This window comes from Solanum lycopersicum, chromosome 12 (genome assembly GCF_036512215.1).
Source record: "Solanum lycopersicum chromosome 12, SLM_r2.1".
NCBI classification, from domain to species: Eukaryota; Viridiplantae; Streptophyta; class Magnoliopsida; order Solanales; family Solanaceae; genus Solanum; species Solanum lycopersicum.
The window spans coordinates 16,676,892-16,691,464 of NC_090811.1; the positions used below are offsets into that span (position 1 = coordinate 16,676,892).

At 37.9% G+C, this 14,573-nt stretch overlaps 1 protein-coding gene across 2 annotated transcripts in view; it reads right to left on the bottom strand.

Annotated features, from left to right (window-relative positions):
- Positions 1–5,138: 5,138 nt before the first annotated feature.
- Positions 5,139–14,573, bottom strand: part of LOC138340752 (uncharacterized) — a 27,599-nt gene continuing 18,164 nt past the window's right edge. The window contains exons 3-4 of one of the 2 annotated variants that reach the window (XR_011213526.1): positions 6,359–6,423; positions 5,139–5,753 (exon numbers count right to left, since the gene is read on the bottom strand). Coding sequence is in view for 1 of the 2 variants with exons in the window: in XM_069292853.1 (XP_069148954.1) it covers positions 11,101–11,595 (495 nt within the window). In the remaining variant the exon portion in view is untranslated. Of the gene's footprint in view, positions 5,754–6,358; positions 6,424–11,078; positions 12,217–14,573 lie in introns of those variants that run through there. The other variant, XM_069292853.1, reaches the window with a different exon arrangement.

The window sequence follows — 14,573 nt, forward strand, 5'->3', positions numbered from 1 at the left end:
AACAACAAGTACTATAATCATCAATAAGTACAATCAAGTTCATCCATGAGGGCTCAAGCCTCAACACCATACTCATTTAGGAATTAAGTATATTAAGTTGAGTATATTATCATCTTTCAAGATTCATTATCTTTCCTCCTCTTGTGTCGGTACGTGACACTCCGATCCCCTACTACTATGTGTCGGTACGTGACACTCCGATCCCCTAATTCTATGTGTCGGAACGTGACACTCCGATCCCCTACTACTATGTGTCGGAACGTGACACTCCGATCCCCTACATGTGTTGGAACGTGACACTCCGATCCCCTACATGTGTCGGTACGTGACACTCTGATCCCCTACATGTGTCGGAACGTGACACTCCGATCCCCTACATGTGTCGGTACGTGACACTCCGATCCCCTACATGTGTCGGAACGTGACACTCCGATCCCCTACATGTGTCGAAACGTGAAACTCCGATCCCCTACATGTGTCGGTACGTGACACTCCGATCCCCTAATTCTATGTGTCAGAACGTGACACTCCGATCCACTAATACTATGTGTCGGAACGTGACACTCCGATCCACTAATACTATGTGTCAAAACGTGACACTCCGATCCACTAATATCATTCTGTAAATCATCAAGCCTTCTCTATTCCAAGGCATCATCAATCCCATTACTTTAATTCATCAAGCCTTCTTCTATACCAAGGCATCATCATTAATAATGTATATTAAAGTTTCTTTTCAAGATTTGGGATTCAATATTTTCATCATGCTTATCTTATCACAATCACATAATCATATTCATGCAAACATACCATTAAGCATATAGTAGGGTTTACAATACTACCAATACATATCATTCACTATTAAGAGTTTACTTATGAAGCATGAAAACCATAACCTACCTCCACCGAAGAATTGAAATCAAGCAAGTTAATCCTCAAAGCTTGGTGTTTTCCTCGTCTTCTCGATCGTTTCTCTCTCTCCCTTCTTGTTCTTTCTATTTTCTTATTCAAACCCTCTTTCTTTTACCCTAATTAGTATATAATTAAGAATAAAAGATGGCAATAATACCCCACTAATTAACTTAGGGTTACCTCTTTTAACCCCCAAGAATTTGAGTTATTAATATAAACCCACGAACTTTATAATTAAGGCAAGAACAGTCAAAAACGTCCCTTAAAACTTAACCAGAAATCCGACTCCAACTGGGATTATGCAAACTGTGACGGGCCGTCGCGCCTGCGACAGTCTGTCCTGCAGGCCGTCGCAAGGGTCAGAGACTCAGTTTCCACTGAATTATCTGTGACGGTCCGTCACGCCTGTGACGGTCCGTCCTGCCATTCCGTTACGAAGTTCAAAGAGTCGATTTTCAGTACCCAATTTCAGATTTTCTAAGTGTTTTGAAATGAGACCCTGCGATGGTCCGTCGTGCCCATGACGGTCCGTCGTGGGTCCGTCGCTTCTGCCAGTTTTTCCAGAAATAAAGTTTGTTGCTCAAAACGACTAAACAGGTCGTTACAATTCCTTCTCTAAAACAAGCTTTTATTAATATTTCTGTTCCTCCTAAATGTACATATTTTATTGGTGTTTTAGCTTTTATATCTTGTATTTCTTTATTTATTATTCATTTACTTAGTATAGGTATATATACTTTTCCTTTTGCATATTTACAATCTATAATATGTTCTTTTTGACTAACTACATAGTATTCTTCTTTTTGTCTTTTAAACCAATTTCTTAAAGTAGGTATTTCAAGTACTTTTTCAACACTTAAGTCTAATTATTTTCCTTTTATTTGTTCAAAAATTGTAGTATCAAATATAATTTTTTGGTCTGATAATTCTTCATTTTGATAATCTTCTTAAGATATTATTTTTATTTCATCTTTAGACATTATATTTCTTCATCTATTTCATTATTATCTAGATTTATATTTTCTTCTTCATTTTCAGTTTCTATATCTGATACTTCATATATACTATCGTCTTCACTTAATTCATAGTCTATGTATTCTATTTGCATATATTTGTCATTATATATAATTACTTCTGCAATTTGCTTCCTTTTCGGATCTTTGGGTAGTTTGCAATCTCTAGCTAAATGTCCTATCTTTCCGCAATTATAACAAGTACATTGGGATATTTTTCTTTTTGGTCTATATGGTCTTTTTATTTTATAATTTTTATATAATATCTTCGTCTTGGTTTCTTATATTTATACTTGGTTTTAGTTTTTCTATAATTTTTATACCTTTTAGGATTTTGCTTTTTATTTGTACATCCAAAGTGGTGCTATATTATTTTTACAACAGGCTAAATTCTTGTTTAGTATTTTTTCCATTTTTAATTTTTCTTTTTGGTTTTCACATAGTTGTATGAACCATTGATGTAAAATTTTTATTCTAGCTCCTAAAGTATCTACTAATCCTTCATCATTCCAATCTTTAATTATTTTTGTGCTAAATGGTTCTGGTAATTTTGTAAAATATTGTTGTCTTATTTCTTTTGCTTCATTTAAATTGTATTTTGCTTTGTAATAGTATTCCTTAAATGCACAAGTGTATTCTTCTGTATAACACATTTTACATATAGCTAATTTTGTCATAAGTTGCCTATTTATTATTTTTTCTCTGTTCTATTCTCTTATATCTGTGGTCATACCTCCAAATTCATTTCTTATTGTTGATTCATATTTATCTAGTATATCTATATTTGTTACTGATGGAGATCCATCCATTTTCTTGTCACTTCCAAGTACTTCTAAACTTTCTAAGGGTAAATTTTCTATCCATAATCTTGTTTTTCCTACAAATGTTCTTTCTATATACCTTGGTGTTTCTGTTGTTTTTATTTTGTTATCTATTAGTTGCTTAGATATATTTCCTATCCATAGTAATATTGCTTTATTTATATCTGTAACACAATCTAGATCTAAGAAACTATATTGTTCGTTTATTGATTTTGGTGTCCAATTTTTATTTAATCTACTATTCCATATTGCGTTAGTTCTATCTGATTGCTGATAACTTTCTGTATAATAAGTTGGTGGTGTCCATCTAGGACTAATTCTACGACTATTTCTGGGACTATTGTCTGGAGTTTTAACTCTTGACATACTAGGTCGCTTCATATCTCCTGTGTTTATTTCTAATTTTTTCGGCTTATTTACCTGTTCTAGAATTTCTGTGTATGTCTCACTTATATCACTTATTTATGATTTTTGGTCATTTATTGTATCTGATTCATTTTCGCCTATTTCATTTATTTCAAGGTCTTCATTTAGTTTTTGTTCCATCTCTTTTATTTCATTAGTTAATTCTAATTCTTTTTCCTTTTCTATCTGTTTCTCTTTTTGTTTAGTTTCATATAATAATTTTAACCTAGCTAATTCTTTTTCTAATTCACTTATTCTTGTATTTTTTATTTCTTCTAAATGTTGTACTTCTTGTTTTGCTTGTATTGTTATTTTTTCAATTTCTTTTGATTTGTCTATTTCTTCATTTTCTTTTGTTATTCTTATCATAGCTGTTAGACCATCTTCTAATTTTGTTGTTTCTTTTCCTAACATTAAACATAAATTATTTCCTATTTTTTTATATCGTCTTCCTAGGTTTGAAAATATTATTTTTATCATTAATCCATCTTGATTTTCATATGTCTTTTCATCTACTGCAAACTCTTCTTTATTCATTATAATTTATAAATTATGTTATGTTGTAATTTATATTCAAGGTGATCTATTTGTATTTCTAACATAAATAAAACTTTTCTTTGTGCTAATATTGATTTATTACATACTCCTGCTAACATGTTTTCTATTAATCTTTCTTTCCTATGTTGTAGTTCTTGTCTTTTTTCATTTGTTTTTCTTATCAATTGTTGCCTATATATTTCTTTGTTCATACTGTTTTTTCAAATAACAAACATATTTGTATTCTGTTTTTGAAATTATGTTTATCAAATAATTTGTCCATATCTTATTTTTTGTGAACTAGCTCTGATACCAATGTGGGGTGGAAGCGATATTAGAGAGAGATGTAGTAGAGATGGAAAATGATTGATTTTATTATGAGGGAAAGCCCTTTATTTGTACTACTAAATTTACATATCTGGCCAATGTAAGTGGCCGACATTTACTTTACACTTGGCCTAATTATATTTGACCAACACTAAAAATAAAATATTCACTATTTCTACTTTACATAATGGCCTCTTCTTTTTATTTCTGGCCGACACACACTATTTACTTTATGACTAAGAAGAAAAAATACTTTTTACATAATTTGGCCTTTTATGGCCGACACACTAAATGATATACTCCAATTGTAAAGAGATAAGGGCAGCAGATATGGAAGAAGTACGACAATGGATATTAAGTTTACTGAAGCCAGAACAAACACCTACAACAAGAGCGATCAGAAAAAATTTTATTTCTCCAAGCTTGATGACCAGATACTGTAAACTATTAGGACAAAAGTATCCAGATCACCTATGTACAAAATGTAATGGAGAAGATAACTATATTCCTGAAGTCCAGCTAGAATGAGGACATATGTAAAGTACGAATGAGTAGTGTCGGCCATATGTAAAGGTAAATGCCAGTATGTAAAGAAATAAAGTAGAAAGTTAGTGTGTCGGACATAAAAGGCCAAATTATATAAAAAGTATTTTGTCTTCTTAGTCATAAAGTAAATAGTGTGTGTCCGCCAGAAATAAAAAGAAGAGGCCATTATGTAAAGTAGAAATAGTGAGTATTTTATTTTTAGTGTTGGCCAAATATAATTAGGTCATGTATAAAGTAAATGTCGGTCACTTACATTGGCCAGATATGTAAATTTAGTAGTATAAATAGAGGGCTTTCCCTCATAATAAAATCAATCATTTTTCCTCTCTACTTCATCTCTCTAATATCGCTTTACATGCAAGACACTATTCTAGAATTGTTATTTTAGTTAGGTTTTACCTCATTATTAGCCTATTGTTCCCACAACCCTAGTTATGAAGTTTAGTTACCAATAGTCATAATTACAATATTCAAATATGTGATATAAGAATTCGTGCACTTACTTCGATGAGAAAGAGTAAAATCCTAAAGTTCACTTGATTAATCAGCAAAAATCACCAACAATCAATGATAAAAGTCTCAAGATAATCAATACTCTCTCAAAGAGTCTACAAAATAATCAAGAGTCTCCCAATATTCAAAGGTCTAACAATGATCAAGAGGCTAACCTCAAAAATGAGGTTTTTCGAAATATTTATAGAAAATAAAAACCTAATTAAACAAGGACTCTATTTGCTGGAAATTTGTCAAAAACGCGGCTGGATCGACTGACATCGCGACGGATCGTCGTGGTCACGACGGACCGTCATGGACTTCGTTGTCCCATACTTGATGAAATTTCTTCTGCTTCTCTCTTCATTACCCTCGACGGCAGATATGAAGGATCGTTACGAGCACGACGGCCCGTCGAGGGTCTTCGTTCCAAAACACTTGAACTCTTAGAATATGGGTAGTGGGGCTACTTCTCTGATCTTCATAACGAACCTGCAGGACGGACCGTCATGGCTACGATGGTCCGTCACGTTTTCCGTAACCCCATACTTGGTCAGACTTCCCCATCTTCCTTCAGCAGCTGCACTACGCTGCCACCTATGGATCGTCACAAGCATGACGGAGCGTCACAGGCTCCGTAGGTGGTCTATTATGCATTTCTTCGCTCAAAAACCTCCGCATTCATCTTTGGACAGATTTCCTACAAATAAGGAGAAACTTATATAAAAATTAGCATAAAAAGTCTTTTGGACACACTAAACGTAAGGAAAAAGTATTAATAATACCGTAAAACCACGGTATATCAATGTGCAATAAAAGTAGAAGGCTATGTAACTTTCCTACATGAAGGGTCTATGTATACTCGATATGAATATATATTATGTGTATGTAGCGGTTTATGTAAACCTCAAGTAGTAATGATAAAAGTTTTAAATTTTTCGCACTTTTTAACCTACGAATGTAATTGTCACGACCCAAAATGAGTCGCGAGTGGCACCCACACGTATCCTACTATGTGAGCGAAACAACCAATCTAAACCCCAACATTTCAACCATATTAAACAGAAAATAATGCGGAAGACTTAAAGATCATTAACGAAAACAATTAATAACTTCTTAAATTCAATACTTATCATTCCCCAAAATCTAGAAGTCATCATCACAAGAACAGCTATCCTCAATTTACTAAATCTAAGAATGTCTAGGAAGCTAAAACAAATACAAGAGATAGTCCATGTCCGAACTTCAAGGACATCAAGACATGAATGAGAGAGAATCCAGTCCGAGCTAGGAACAATAGCTCACCCTGAAATCTGACGTGGTGAAGACTTGCTAGAGTTGCGATTGAGTTGAAGACGACGGTACGTTTGCTGCACTCCACAAATAACAAAGAAATAAACATACAAGTAGGGGTCAGTACAAAACACAAGTACTGAGTAGATATCATCGGCCAACTCAAAATAGAAAGCAATATATATCAGATAATAACATAAATCCAACCACATACTTAACAGGTGACAACAACAACCAGTACCATCACCATGTGCCACAACCCAAGCACATCTATGAGGACTCAAGCCTCCATATCATACTCATTTAGGAATTAGGTTCATTAAATCTGAGTATATTAGCATAATTCAAGATTCATTCTCTTTACCATCCTGGTGTCAGAACGTGACACTCCGATCCTCCTCATACTATCCTGGTGTCGGAACGTGACACCCGATCCACTACTACTATCCTGGTGTCGGAACGTGACACCCGATCCATTAATACTATCCTGGTGTCGGAATGTGACACCCGATCCATTAATACTATCCTCGTGCCGGAACATGACACCCGATCCATTTATATTATCCTGGTGAAGGAAAGTGACTCCCGATCCATTTATACTATCCTGGTGCCGTAACGTGACACCCGATCCATTTATACTATCCTGGTGCCGCAACGTGACACCCGATCCATTAATACTATCCTAGTACCGGAATGTGACACTCGATCCATTTATACTATCCTGGTGCCGGAACGTGACACCCGATCCCCTAACCTCATTATTTTAGTTCATCAAGCCTTCTTTTATACCAAGGCATCATCATTAACAAAGAGGTTTTAAGATTTAAGATTCAACAGCCTCATCGTGCTTATTTTATCACAATTATATAATCACAACATGCAAACACACAATTAAGCATATAGAAGACTTTACAATACTACCCTACACATATCATTCGCTATTAAGAGTTTACTATGAAATAACATAAACCATAACCTACCTCCACCGAAGAATTGTGATCACGCAATCTACTTTGTCAATGCTTTGCTTTCCTCTTCGTTCTTCTCTTTCTCTCGCTCGTCTCTCCCTTCCTCTCTCTGTTCTTTCTATTTTTCCTTATTCAAACCCTTTTTCTTTTACCCTAATAACCATATAATTAAGTATAAAAGATGCTAAAAGTAACCCACTATTTATTCCAAGGTTATCTCCTTTAACCCCCAAGTGATTGAATTATTAACCTTAACCCACTAACTTTATAATTATGAGCAGGAATAGTCCAAAACGCCCCTTAAAACTTTTAACAGAAATCCGACCGAGTCAGGGTTACGCAACCTGTGACGGCCTGTCGTGCCTGCGGCGGTCCGTCTTGCTGCTTCCGTCACAAAGTTCAGAGACTAAATTTCATCAAAGGGTCTTAGACGGTCCGTCGTGCCCACGACGGTCCGTCCTGCCATTTCGTCACGAAGTTTAGAGAGTTGTTCTCAGCACCCAATTTTTCAGAATTCTAAGTGTTTTGGAACGAGACCCCCTCGACGGTCCGTCGTGCCCATGACGGTTCGTCGTGGGATCCGTCGACCCAAACAATTATTACCAGAAATAAACTCTACTGCTCAAAACGGCTAACAGGTCGTTACAATAGATACCAATTTACCCATCGTTCGTCCCTGAACGATCACAAGAAGAAAAACAAGGGCGAAAGGAGTACCTGAATCTGTAAACAGGTGTGGGTATTTTTCTTGCATATCAACCTCCTTCTCCCAATTGGACTCTTCAATTGGTCGATTCTTCCATTGGACCTTGATGGATGCAATCTCCCTTGACCTGAACTTGCAGACTTCTCTATCTAAAATGGCAACAGGCTCCTCCTCATAAGACAAATTTTCATCAAGAAGAACTGAATCCCAACGAATGATGTAGTTTCCATCCCCGTGGTATCTTTTCAGCATAGACACATGAAATACCGGGTGCACTCCTGAGAGTCCTGGGGGCAAAACTAATTCATAAGCTACCTCCCCCACACGCTTCAGAACTTCAAATGGACCAATGTACCTCGGACTAAGCTTACCTCGCTTACCAAACCGCATCACCCCTTTCATGGGGAAACCTTCAGTAGGACTTGTTCACCCTCCATAAACTCCAAGTCTCTAACCTTTCGATCTGCATATTCTTTCTGCCTACTTTGAGCCGCTAAAAGCTTTTCTTGAATGCATTTCACTTTATCTAATGATTCCCTCAGAAGGTTAGTACCCCAAGGTCTAACCTCAAATGCATCAAACCACCCAATGGGCGACCTACATCTTCTCCCATACAGTGCCTCAAATGGGGCCATATCAATACTTGAGTGATAGATATTGTTGTATGAGAATTCTGCTAAGTGTAAGAAGTTATCCCAATGACCACCAAATTCTATCACACATGCACGAAGCATATCCTCCAAAACCTGAATCGTTCGCTCAGACTGACCATCGGTCTGAGGGTGAAATGCAGTACTAAGATCATACCTAGTACCTAATTCAACATGCAATGTTTTCCAAAACATAGAAGTAAACTGTGTACCCCTATCTGATATAATGGAAAGTGGAACTCCATGCAATCGAACAATTTCTGAGATGTAAAGTTTGGCTAACTTCTCTGCATTATAAGTCACCTTGACCGGAATGAAGTGAGCGGACTTAATTAACCTATCAACAATTACCCAAATAGAGTCATACTTACCCATTGTCTTTGGAAGACCAACCACGAAGTCCATTTCAATTCTCTCCCACTTCTATTCAGGAATGGGCATTCTCTGAAGTGTCCCTCCAGGCCTCTGGTGTTCATACTTTACCTACTGACAATTCGGGCATTGAGCAACAAAATCAACAATGTCACGCTTCATCCTACTCCACCAAAAATGTTGCTTTAGATCACGATAAATCTTGGTTGCACCAGGATGTATAGAATACTTTGAACTATGAGCCTCTGTAAGAATAGTGTGAATCAAATCATCGGCGCGGGGTACATATACCCTTCCCTTAATCCTCAAAACACCTTCCTCATAGATTTTTGCTTCTTTAGCCTCTCCTCGCAATACCTTATCTCGAATCCGGATCAGTTTCTCATCAGTAAACTGCTTTCCCTTAATCTTATCAAGAAAGGAAGATCTTGCCTCCACACAGGCTAAAAATCCTCCCTTCTCATTTACTTCTAGCCTCATAAAGTCATTAGCCAGAGTCTGAACCTCTCTAGCCAATGGGCGTCTAGAAACCTGCAAGTGAGCTAGACTTCCCATGCTCCCTTCCTTTCTACTTAACGCATCCGCCACCACATTAGCCTTTCCCGGATGATACAAGATAGTGATATCATAGTCCTTCAGTAGTTCCATCCATCTCCTCTGTCTCAAATTCAAATCTTTCTGAGTAAAGACATACTGTAAACTACGATGATCCGCATAGACTTCACACTTAACCCCATATAGATAATGCCTCCATTGCTTTAATGCAAATACTACTGCCGCTAACTCCAAATCGTGGATTGGATAATTACGTTCATGCACATTTAATTGTCTCGAGGCATAAGCAATTACATTATTCTCTTGCATTAGCACTGCACCCAAACCAGAATAGGATGCATCACAGTAAACAATGAAATTCTTACCTTCCACTGGCAGGGTAAGAATCGGTGCAGTAGTCAACAAAGTCTTGAGCTTCTGAAAGCGTTCTTCACACTCGTCCGACCATACAAATGGAACACTCTGCTTAGTCAAGTTTGTCAATTAGGAAGCAACGGAAGAAAATCCCTTGACAAATCGACCATAGTAGCTAGCTAAACCAACGAAGCTCCTTACCTCTATAACATTAGTAGGTCTTACCCAATTCTTCACTGCTTCAATCTTGGAAGGATCCACCATCACTCCGTCCTTAGAAACTACGTGCCCTAAGAAGGACACTGAATCTAGCCAAAACTCACACTTAGAGAATTTGGCATAAAGCTTTTTCTCCCTCAACATTTCCAATACCATTCTCAAGTGCTCCTCATGTTCTTTCTTGCTCTTCGAGTATACCAGTATGTCATCAATGAAAACAATGACGAAGAGATACAGATATGGCTTAAAAATCCCGTTCATCAAGCTCATGAAAGCAGCAAGGGCATTCGTAAGCCCAAAAGACATTACTAAGAACTCATAATGCCCATACCTGGTCCGAAAAGCAGTCTTGGGCACATCCGTTGCCCGTATTTTTAATTGATGATAACCAGATCTCAAATCGATTTTTGAGAAGGTACAAGCACCTTGTAACTGATCGAACAAATCATCGATGCGAGGAAGAGGATACTTGTTCTTAACAGTTACCTTATTCAGTTGTCTGTAGTCAATGCACATCCGAAAACTTCCATCCTTCTTCTTCACAAACAGAACAGGAGCACCCCAAGGGGATGCACTTGGTCTAATAAAGCCTTTGCTTAACAACTCTTGAAGTTGGGCCTTTAACTCTCTTAACTCAGCGGGAGCCATCCCATAAGGGGGGTATGGAAATGGGGCGAGTACCCGGCTCCAGATCAATGCAAAAGCCAATATCCCTATCCGGTGGCATACCAGGAAGGTCTGCAGGAAACACATCCAGAAACTCACGGACTATCGAAACAGACTCCATTGAAGGTACATGGGTAGTATTGTCCCTGAGGTGTGCCAAGAAAGCTAAACAACCCTTTCTAACCATTCTCTTTGCACGAAGGAAGGAGATGATACAAACTGGAGTGGAAGTGTAGTCACCCTTGAAGATTGGAGGTTTCAATTTCAAGAACTTACTAAAAGTTCATGCTGATCACTTGTCATTATAGGCCCTGTAGTCAACCGAGGAAACATGCCTATTTCCAATGAGGCATCCATGCGGGGAGCCACAGCAGCTGCATGTTGTACTCCCGGAACCTGAGGTGCTGGTGCAGAGAACACAGGAGGTGTCTGGCCCTGATCAGATAACCCGCTAAGATAAGCAAGAACCTGATTAATCATCTCTGGGGTAGGTTGGGGTGGTAATTCCTCATTCTGCACTTGCTCATTATCCCCTTCCTCCCCCTCTCTTACTACTTCCTCAGTCGGTAGAGGAGTCACCGTCATAGTACTAGATGGGCCAGGTGCTTGTCCTCTTCCTCTAGAGGACGTCCTCCCGCGACCTCTACCACGGCCTCTTGCCACTGCTCCTCTTCGAGCTACAGCCCCAGTGGCTAGCTCAGACGCATCTTGTCTTGCCAGTGTTGGTGTTGGCGCAGTTGTTGCTCTAATTCTAACCATTTGCGAAATAGAGTGAAGATGGTCAGATACCAATTTGTATCACCTAGATACCAATTGGCTCCAAGTAATAGGACGAAGGTAGAAAGAATGGAATTTTCCTAAAGTCTTGTAGTCTCTCAAAGAAAAGTAAAGGCGTCCCCCTACCGTTCCTCAAGACTCTACTAGACTCGTTCTTGTGTGATGAGACCAACGAACCTAATGCTCTGATACCAAGTTTGTCACGACCCAAAACGAGTCGCGAGTGGCACCCACACGTATCCTACTATGTAAGCGAACCAACCATTCTAAACCCCAACATTTCAACCATATTAAACAGAAAATAATGCGGAAGACTTAAAGCTCATTAACGAAATCAATTAATAACTTCTTAAATTCAATACTTATCATTCCCCAAAATTTGGAAGTCATCATCACAAGAACATCTATCCTCAATTTACTAAATCTAAGAATGTCTAGGAAGCTAAAACAAATACAAGAGATAGTCCATGTACGAACTTCAAGGACATCAAGACATGAATGAGAGAGAATCCAGTCCGAGCTAGGAACAATAGCTCACTCTGAAATCTGACATGGTGAAGACTTGCTAGAGTTGCGGTTGAGTTGAAGACGACGGTACGTTTGCTGCACTCCACAAATAACAAAGAGAAAACATACAAGTAGGGGTTAGTACAAAACACAAGTACTGAGTAGATATCATCGGCCAACTCAAAATAGAAAGCAATACATATCAGATAATAACATAAAACCAACCACATACTTAACAAGTGACAACAACAACCAGTACCATCACCATGTGCCACAACCCAAGCACATTTATGAGGACTCAAGCCTCCATACCATACTCATTTAGGAATTAGGTTCATTAAATCTGAGTATATTAGCATAATTCAAGATTCATTCTCTTTACTATCCTGGTGTCGGAACGTGACACTCCGATTCTCCTCATACTATCCTGGTGTCGGAACATGACACCCGATCCACTACTACTATCATGGTGTCGAAACGTGACACCAGATCCATTAATACTATCCTGGTATCGGAACGTGACACCCGATCCATTAATACTATCCTGGTGCTGGAACATGACACCCGATCCATTTATACTATCCTGGTGCCGGAACGTGACACCCGATCCATTTATACTATCCTGGTGCCGGAACGTGACACCCGATCCATTTATACTATCCTTGTGCCGGAACGTGACACCCGATCCATTTATACTATCCTGGTGCTGGAACGTGACACCCGATCCCCTAACCTCATTCTTTTAGTTCATCAAGCCTTCTTTTATACCAAGGCATCATCATTAACAAAGAGGTTTTAAGATTTAAGATTCAACGCCTCATCATGCTTATTTTATCACAATTATATAATCACAACATACAAGCACACAATTAAGCATATAGAAGACGTTACAATACTACCCAACACATATCATTCGCTATTAAAAGTTTACTATGAAATAGCATAAACCATAACCTACCTCCACCGAAGAATTGTGATCACGCAATCTACTTTGTCAATGCTTTGCTTTCCTCTTCGTTCTTCTCTTTCTCTCGCTCGTCTCTCCCTTCCTCTCTCTGTTTTTTCTATATTTTCCTTATTCAAACCCTTTTTCTTTTACCCTAATTACCATATAATTAAGTATAAAAGATGCTAAAAGTAACCCACTATTTATTCCAAGGTTATCTCCTTTAACACCCAAGTGATTGAATTATTAACCTTAACCCACTAACTTTATAATTATGAGCAGGAATAGTCCAAAACGCCCCTTAAAACTTTTAACAGAATTCCGACCTAGTCAGGGTTACGCAACCTGTGACGGTCTGTCGTGCCTGCGACGGTCCGTTCTGCTGCTTCCGTCACAAAGTTCAGAGACTAAATTTCATCAAAGGGTCTGTGACGGTCCGTCGTGCCCACGACGGTCCGTCCTGCCATGTCGTCACGAAATTCAGAGAGTTGTTCTCAGTACCCAATTTTTCAGAATTCTAAGTGTTTTGGAACGAGACCCCCTCGACTGTCCGTCATGCCCATGCCGGTCCGTCGTGGGATCCGTCGACCCAAAAAGTTATTACCAGAAATAAACTCTACTGCTCAAAACGACTAACAGGTCGTTACAGTAATGACTTGAAACTAAGAGGCTAGTCTTAATCATTCAAAGGACGACGATGTCGGTTACGTCTAGGGGGTAAACACGAATGTGACAATATGACTGTATTGTTGTCACAAATAGATCACATGCAACAACATGTTTATGTTATATATTGCCACATATGACTTTTTTGTTACGAAATGTAAGTCATTTGTTGTTACATATAATTATTTTGTTGCGATTGAAATTATCTTTTTGTTGCTACATATAACATAAATATGTTGCTATATGTGATTTATTTGTCACAAAAGAACAGTCATATGTAGCAACATATAACTATTCTGTTGCGATTGAAATAACATTTTTGTTGCTACATATGGCTATATTATTTTACAATAGTCAAATGTTGCAACATATATAGTCATATGTTGGAAACACGAATACAAATTATTGAAAATATTGCAAGTACCCAGATCAGATGATGATGAATAATTTAAAACAACTATTGATTTTACTTACTAGAACAATGGTGTGTGACTCAATCGCTTATGAAGTAATTCCAATTGATACAGAACGAAATTTGGTCCACTAACTATAGATTAACTAAATCTAATTCAAGAAGAAAGTTGAAGCACTAGCAGCCAAGTCCCACAATATACGAAAAGAAGAAGAAGATAAAGAGCAAGCAAACAAAGAGGAGAGCAGAAGAAGAAGAGGAGGAGGAGGAAGATGAGGAGGAGGAGGAGAGGAGAAATACGACGGATGGAGGCTGGGGAAATATTTTTTATTTCCCGTTTTGGCTAGATGGTGGCTTCCTTTTTCCCACCGAATTTGGTTAAATTAGGTCTGCTTTAGTCAATTTATCCTATAAATTCCCACAAAAATT